This window comes from Strongylocentrotus purpuratus, unplaced genomic scaffold, assembly GCF_000002235.5.
Source record: "Strongylocentrotus purpuratus isolate Spur 01 unplaced genomic scaffold, Spur_5.0 spur5_scaffold_9, whole genome shotgun sequence".
NCBI classification, from domain to species: Eukaryota; Metazoa; Echinodermata; class Echinoidea; order Camarodonta; family Strongylocentrotidae; genus Strongylocentrotus; species Strongylocentrotus purpuratus.
In genome coordinates this window covers 27,330,539-27,339,292 of record NW_022145615.1, presented here as the reverse complement: position 1 = coordinate 27,339,292, position 8,754 = coordinate 27,330,539, and the positions used below count along the sequence as shown (strand labels likewise).

At 36.5% G+C, this 8,754-nt stretch overlaps 1 protein-coding gene across 1 annotated transcript; it reads left to right on the top strand.

Moving 5' to 3' along the window:
* Positions 1-1,246: 1,246 nt before the first annotated feature.
* Positions 1,247-8,553, top strand: LOC115920534. Its single transcript, XM_030976407.1, has 5 exons — positions 1,247-1,372; positions 3,340-3,666; positions 5,441-5,562; positions 6,861-7,074; positions 7,832-8,553. Exons 1-5 carry the CDS (start codon positions 1,264-1,266, stop codon positions 8,551-8,553), a joined length of 1,494 nt encoding a protein of 497 aa, XP_030832267.1. The 5' UTR covers positions 1,247-1,263.
* Positions 8,554-8,754: the final 201 nt, after the last annotated feature.

Sequence of the window (8,754 nt, the reverse complement as noted above, 5' to 3'; positions counted from 1 at the left end):
TTCGCATCAGAAGATCGGATCCTCAAAAGGCATTATATTTTGAAGATTTTGCATTTCAAGTTTAAAGACACGATTGGTGTTTTTTCAAAATAAACTTTTTAGAATTATATAAAAGAGGCATAACCATTTTTTTCCCTTCAAGCTGTAAGCTCTTTTGAACACCCACGCATCAGTTGTTAGAATAGTCTAGACCTAAAATTTACTTTAGGAGACGTATTTCATATGCCAGAGATCTCGACTTTGATCCCCAATACACACCTCGGTGTACTAGACCATGCACGGAGTTTTGTTAAATAATTTATGGTACCAAGCTGGGAGTGTACCAATCGTCATAATTCCATTCACTTCTATAAAGCTTTCGGTTCAGACTGTTTAAGCAAAATGATCCAAACTGCGTGTACAGACAAATCTGTATCCTGAATAATCCAATAAACATGTAACATGTCAACTTGAACGTTAGTTATACTAACGTGGGACTATTTAGTGGATAATAGTCATGTGGATGACGATAATGATAACAGCAACATCAATAAAGAGAACGGCAACAACAGTATTGATGTTAATAACAGTTGATAATAAAGTTGATAATAATAATAATAATAATAATAATAATAATAATAATAATAAAAAATAATGATACAAGAATAATATATCATACATTATAGTGATGATGATGATGATGATGATTCAATTTATATGAGTTTAAGAAGAAGGGGACAAACAAGAAGAACAAGCACAAAACGAGGAAATCTCATTCAAATTCGCATATTATTATTGATGGTGTACCTATGCGCTTTATGCATAATATAGATATAGTGTGTAATCATTAAAGAGAACAATAAACCTGTTGATTCATCTCAAAGATTTTCAAACAAAAATCAACGTTATACGTCATTGTAATTTTTCCCATATTTGCAATGGCTGTTGAACAGAGCTATTAGAACTACCGTATGTTGATTTATCGAAGGTCTTTGTGATAGTATTCAACTGACATTGTAAAATGGATGAAAGTTAAAACCAGGGATGAAACAAGGCAGCGAGTTTTCCTTGTTCTTAGACAATAACAATTTGATGATCTGTGCGATATGTTGGACCACCTTGTACATATGTATAGGGCAAACACAAGCTACGTCATTTATAGAGCAATAACAATAACATCGAAATATGAATGCTTTTTTGGGGGGGATGCATGATTGCACTTGGCAAATAATACAAAGAGATGTGCAAATTCACCATCGTTCCTATTTCCATAACGCGGGCAGAATGGTGGACTATGTACGCAAAGGAACAAACATGGCGTTGGGATGTATAACAAGAGCCTCATGGTTTCATCTGTTTTCCTGGGTTCTACTACTTAATATGATGGCAACAGGTATGTGTTAATAATGCTCCACATCATTTTGAAATGAAAAATACTTAAAGTTTGTGAATTGACCGGCCAATATCACGTAACTATGAACAAATCGTGTATGAGGAAGTGTCAATTTTAAAACACATACATGTATTTAGCCATTAACAGCAACCCTCACGACGTGTTAGAAATACCTATCGTAACAGGATGAATTTACATTGATACCATGTATTTGTGTGATACGAATGTCGGTGTGAGAATTGATAATGCAAAATTAATATACTTGATAATTGATAGTAGTCATATACAGTACATGTCCAATAGTACTGCATTGTAAATAATAATGACGGTGGTGGTGATGGTGTTGGTGGCGATGGTGGTGATGATGTTGATGATTGCAATGATGATGATGAGGATGATGTTGGTGGTGGTGATGATGACGGCGCTGATGACATGAAGGTAGTGACGGTGGTGATAAAAGATAATGATGATCATCTCGCTTATTATGATCACTACCATGTACCTAAATGTACTTGCGATTTGAATTCCCAGTATCATATATTTTATTTATCGAAATGTGTATGTTTATGCATACTTAGAATATTGATTTGATTTGCATGGGTCTTAACTTTTAAATTTGTTCTATGTTTGATAAGTGTGTAGATAAGCTATGAAACAAAGGAGAATAGTTTTCAGAATGTAGAAACTCCATCGCTATACACCTATTATGACTTAACTTTTTAAAACTTAATGGGACAGCGGCCCTAAAATTATGTCAAGAAATCGTTACAGGACCTAATGTCTAGAAAATACTTTAAAATTTAATCCCCCCTCCTCCTTTTATGGCCCATTAGAAATATCAAAACAAATTAAAGCAAGTAAAGAACGCGTAATTGCAGTAATGGTAGTAGAAGTAGTAGTAGTAGTAGTAGTAGCAGCAGTCGCATTAGTATTATAGTAGTATGGTACTAGTACTTGTAGTAGTATTAATATTATTGTTATTATTATTATTATTAGAGGTAGTAGTAGTAGTATTAGCAACATCAATAGTAGAAGCAGAATAAGTAGAACTAGTAGTACAAGTAGTGGTAGAATTAGTAGTGGTAGTAGTAGTAGTAGTAGTAGTAGTAGTAGTAGTAGTAGTGGTAGTAGTAGAACTGGTATAGTTGCAGTATAGCTGTAGTGGTAGTAGTAATAGTAGTAGTATTAGTAGTAGTAGAAGTAGTAGTATAAATAGTAGTAGTAGTAGTAGGAGTAGTAGTAGTAGTAGTAGCAACATCAGTGGTAGAAGTAGAATAAGTAGTACTAGTAGTAGACGTAGTAGTAATAGAAGTAATAGTATTAGTAGTAGCAGTAGTAGTAGTAGTAGTAGTAGTAGTAGTAGTAATAGTAGCAGTAGTAGTAGTAATAATAGTAGTAGTAGTAGTAGTAGTAGTAGTAGTAGTAGTAGTAGTAGTAGTAGTTTTAGTAGTAGTCGTAGTAGTAGTAGTAGTGATAGTGATAGTGGTGGTGGTGCTGGTGGTGGTGATGGTAATAATAGATGTAATAAGCGTTGTGGTTATTGTAGTGATTAGAATAATATTAGAAAGACAATAATATGCTGCACTTTTAGAAAATAAACGAAATAACAAATAGATGAATTTGTATATATTTATGGTGGTAGGAATAGCGCCCAATTAATATGTTTTGAAACGACTTCCTCAAGTCAATTAGTAGAATATTTTAATCGATTAAAAAAAACATGACGTCCAAATTTACTTCTTTTTTTTCTTCTTTGCTTTAATAGGCACGAAGGTAATTAAATACCCAAATATTTTTGTCATTGTTATTGCTGTCATTTGTTTTTGTTTATCTATTGTACATTTTGTTTGTTTTGTTTTCACTTAATCTTCTTTAACTGTGATAATCACAGATTTGTTCAGATTATCATTGTAAACAGCAACAACAGAATGTTCATACTTGAATTATGTCACTGTCTCAATGATTAGGTTCGGGTGTATCAAATTGGAAAATTCGACTGGCAGGCTCACTGCTATCCACTGAGGGGCGAGTAGAGGTGTTTATAGATGGACGATTTGGTACCATCACGGATTTTGACACGTGGGGCCACAATGAAGCTCGAGCAGTCTGCAATCAGCTTGGTTTCCCTGATGATAATGTCGCATCTCTAGGAGGAGGTTACTACGGTCAGGGGAGCGGGCCGGTCTACTTTTTAAGTGTGAAATGCCCTGAAGGAGCCAGCGTCTTGGACAATTGTACTTATGTCCGAGAGAACACGGAAAACAATCATGAGTTCGACGCAGCGGTTACATGCAGTGAGTATACAGACCTGGGGGTGTTTCACAAAGATCCTAAGTTGAACTTATCTCTAAGTTGGACTTAACCCTAATAAGGCCGGGCTATTTGAAGTCTTAGTAGGGCCGGGGGGGGGGGGCCATTATGGCCCCCCCTCAAGATCTCGGCCGCAAAGCGGCCGATCGCCTCGAAAATTTGCACGCATGTCAAGTGAAGTGTAAAGAATAATATGATAATTTCAATTTTTTGAAAAATTCACTCATTTGCATATTTATGGTAATTTATGCAAATAAAGTCATAAAAATCACATTTTTACCAATAAATCATATATTATTCATATTTAAGCATTCTTTTTCACTAGATATATTCATTAGACCATTCTGAATAATAATACGAAAAAAAAATTGGGAAAGCCAGCTTATTTCTTATGTTATCCCTTGTTTTGATAATTTCTTATGTATTTCATTGTTTTTTTAACTTATGTATTTCATTGTTTATGTTGTTTTATTTCATCTTTTACTACAATTCAACTATTTTGACTCCCAAAACAACCACCTAAACTTTAAACAAGACCCAATAACCCATGTTTGATCTGTTTTTAGGAAAAATGACTTTGCCATACGTTTTGTACACAAATCACGAAAATGAACGATTTTCAGGCTGACATGCGAAGACAAAAGGTCACGTGACCTTGTAACCGTAGGTCCGATTTTCGAATTTTTTTTTTTAGAAGTTGCGCAAGACTCGAAAAAAAAAAAAAGTCAGCGAGCGGCGGGGCGCCATCCATATGCGTTCCCGAGCAATCGGAAAAATTGTGGAGGGGGGGGGGGGCATAATGCCCCCCCCCCGGCCTTATTAGGGTTAACAAGTATAGAAAGCCGTTAGCATCTATGAAAATATTTTGTAAAAGTAATTTTAAAAGGCATAAGATGTTGATCCAAATCATTCATATTTTCTATTATCAAGGAGATTTCATGTTCTTGATGTGGAATTTATAAAAAGTCTAAAATACTTGATTTTTCGTATTTGAATATATTTATTTTAAGGCTACATAAGGCTCTCCATAATTTTAAAGTCCAACTTAGAGTTAAACTCGACTTAGGAACTTTGTGAAACACCCCCCCCCCCCCCAGATTAATCGCTGCAAGCCTTTACCGTTTACATTAAATAATGATTTCATAATCGAAGATTACAATTCCTTCCGTTCTCGTTTTGCAGAGGTGCATCACAGAAATTATTTTCCCCAAGTGGGTATACGAAAAAACCCTACATCACATCACAATAATATCATCTCATGATCATAAAATAATTGAAATCCATGTCGCCTAACACATAGAGAATTTAATATGAATCCAAATTCTGATCTCCAGTTGTTTCAACTTGCTGAACAACGTACCCCCCCCCCCCCCCCAGAGAATAGAGATTTTAGAATGAGAAAAATTAAACGATTTATAATAGCGGAACTACCGTTTTCCCTTGATTCTATTTAGTACGTGCTTTTATAATGTGTCATTAATTTTCAAAAGAAAAGGTTTCATCATGGTTATTTAAAAGTTCAGGCCAGGATATCAGTAAATACCAAACTTTGGTGATCTAACTCAAGGTGATATGGTAATCAACGTCATACATGTACATTCATATGATACCGCAAAATGAATACGACAGGCTAGCAATATCCACTGGAAGTTGTATCATTTTAAGCAACATACACATATTAAATGATCTATCACTGAATGCCAGAGCGGATTATGGCTCTGTTTTCTAATTAAATATATAATTATTGTATTCATTCAGAAGCGCCTATTCGCCTGCATGGAAGCACGAGTAGTGGACGTTCAATGAGAGGAATTATTCAACTATATAATGAGAAGTGGCTCGATTTGTGCACAACCATATGGACAGAGGCCGAATCAGAGGTTTGTAGGTTTATATATTATATGTTATCTTTTTTCCTTCTGATATATACAAGGTAGCACATTGTCACCAATATTGGTGGTCTTCCACGAGGCACTGTGTGGTAACAACAACTTGCCATAACAAATAATTAATTTAAACTCATTTTTTCAACAATATACTGTCACAAAGTAATGTATGTTTATCATATTACATTTACAGACAGTAAGCTATTTTTTAAATCAGGTGAAATAAATTGTATACTTTTTTAATTATAGAAAACAGCCTTATACAGTTTATGAGTTAGGCTCGTAAACAGAGTAGAAAGACGATCTCGGCTCAACATAGGGCCACCTTGTGTATACATATACAGGGTAGCCCTAAAAACTGGATACGTCCAATAATGCGGAGATAATTCACCAGTACTAGAATATGATTATTCATTTCAAAATACAAATGATACCAAATTTGCCAAAATCAACTGACAGTGCACCTTGCATAAAATAAGATATCGTTGTGGAGTTCCAGAAATGCTGTTATGACTGGACTTTAGGCAATCAGTAATGAACCTCAGATTGAACCGAAACATAACATTCAAGTACACTTTTTTTTTCAAAGGCGTTTTGGATCTTCTGTTAAAACAAACATGAAATCATACAAATTGTTTACCAATGCAGTGTCATTGATACTGAACGAATTTGAACTCCTACCTTGCGTGACAAAAATGCTTCTTAAACCGAAAACCCTACCGAATTTGTCAATCTTGGTATGATTATTCTTTTGAAGGGATATTCATTCTGATGAAACCGGTGAACTTAACCTTAAATTATTGGAAACATGGTAGTCCCTTTATATATATGTATACAATTCGTGCATGATGTGTTCATTATGTAAGATATTAGGGTTTCATTCACTAAACTTCAAAACACGAGATCGAAGTCCAAAGGTGCTTTATGTCAACGATGGTTTACCAAAGAGAACGACCACATTGAGGGGGGCAGCGGAGGGGTTGGGGTGAGGTCAGCGGATCGAGGGGCTGGTTACTGCCCTCCATCCGAATATTAAAGTAAATCTGCCATATCTTTCATAGATTCCAGAATACAAATATGAACCCCCCCCCCCAAAAAAAAAAAAAAAAAAAAAAAAAAAAAACAGGCTTGACAATTTCTCAGTCTTTTTATTCGAAGAAAAAGAAGATAATAAGCAAATATTGAGAATATCATGGCATCACGTATGAACTCAAAATAAATCAAAGATTTTATGTACAAAATGGTAAAACGTAGTCAAAATAAACTCATTATGGACCTTTCAATCATTGCAGGTGGCATGCAGACAACTTGGTTACTCGACAGGGAGTGCCGTTAGGATAAATAATCACGATACAAACCTACAATTCTACCAGCGGGACTACAGATGCATTGGCGATGAAGAGGAGTTGGAACAATGCCCCAGTCATCGTAACAATCTAAGAGACTGTCCCTCGCATATCTGGTTTCTAACTTGCAGCACGGAGGAGACAGCTACCACTCCTCAGAGTGAGTCTAAGGCATCACTAGATCATTCTGTCGGGGGGGGGGCTGGATCAAGCTTTAGTTATAGGCAAAAGTAGACCAGGTCCTTGTTAGAAAATAATTTATATGACACCCAAATATTCACAGATCTTTTAAATATGAAGAGGTCCCACTTCATCATGTGCATGCATGCTATCTGCACTCACATAGTGATCTTGTTTCTAGCTTTAAAATAATAATTAGTAATGGTAAGAATATAAAGTCACCTTAGTGGGTTGTGCAATTTGGTAATATTACCTCTATCGGCTCATGTGCAAATGGTATTTCAAAATGGGTTTTATTCCAATATGCAAAACAGGGTAATGGGTCGCTTGAGTATTTGATATATCTCCACCATGCGGGAATAGTAATCATTGGTATAGATATTTTGATGAAGTATGGCCCAGTGGTCATGGCAATTTTCATTAGGTTTCTGGGTTGGATTTGAAATCTGTGCGCTAATGCCTTTGGGTAAGATGTTAAGCCTAAATTTCTTGGTCGCTTTTCATACACAATCTGGAGGTGACTTGGCATGATAATAGAATTGTCCATGTCATCCCATAACGGTGATTTAAATTATAACACCACGATGCATTTATGTTGCCTTATTTGAAGCACTTTATGTTTCACTCTTTCAAACACTTGCATTTATATTCCTTATTTCAAGAAAGTCCTGATTTATAATCAAACTATGAAGTATGCATAAAATATTAATATTTTTTGTATTTCTTTGCCTTTGAAGACGAGTCTACTTTTACACTGTCCACGATCTCGGGTTCCTTGGTCTTCCTCGTCCTTGTCATCATGGTCCTTCTCGGTTACCTCTTCAGCATAAGGAAAAGAGCTTCCAGACATCGGCGATGGATCACATTATCCCGTGGACGGGAGGGGAATCAACCAAGTGAGAGGGAGAGGAGAAGGAGGAGGACGAGGAGAGTGAGAGGAAGAAGCCAGGGACGTTCAGCACCTAATGTCAACTCTATCAGCAACGGACAGCAGGGGAACGACGGCGACTTACCACCTTACTCGCGCCTTGAAGAAGAAGACACACCCCCGCCGTACACGCAGCTGCCAGTACCGCGGATTGAGATGCCGGTGGTAGGTAGAGAAGAACGTTACGAGGCGCAGCCACCGCGGTGCACCGAAACCGACGCTATCGATTTCTTCCGAGAGCTTGATGCTGAGCAGCTGCGGTTGCAGTACGAAAACGCCGCGGCTGAACGGTCTCCATCGCGCTGCGGTCAACAACCGCCACCGGACTATTTCACCGCGACTCAACTCCCGCAGGAGACACCTTGCTCTGTTAATCATCAGACTGATATAGACAATGCTTCATTAGCTGGTTCATTATGTTCTGATGATGAAGGAGATGACATCTCCCTATCCAGCTGCCGTAGTCCAATCCCCGTGATCCCCAAACACACAGTCAATTTAGACTCAACTGTGACGTCAGTAGAAGTGTAGTCATGACAAGGAGAGCTAGATAAAGCTAGAAATATTATGAGAAAGAAATCAGTTCATGACAACAATTATATTTCGTCTTAAACAACTAATAAAAATCTATACAAAGCGCTATTAAAATGTTATTTGCATATCAATATATAGCCGGACAATTATACTGTGAAATGTGTTCCCAATGTAAACATATTATAACTGAGATACATG

What these genes read in the sequence shown, in the direction of transcription:
- LOC115920534 (XM_030976407.1), top strand. Translation starts at nt 1,264, where the DNA reads ATGGTGGACTATGTACGCAAAGGAACAAACATGGCGTTGGGATGTATA. An exon ending in ACTTAATATGATGGCAACAG is followed by an intron (nt 1,373 to 3,339) that starts GTATGTGTTAAT and finishes CTCAATGATTAG; the next exon opens with GTTCGGGTGTATCAAATTGG. An exon ending in CGACGCAGCGGTTACATGCA is followed by an intron (nt 3,667 to 5,440) that starts GTGAGTATACAG and finishes GTATTCATTCAG; the next exon opens with AAGCGCCTATTCGCCTGCAT.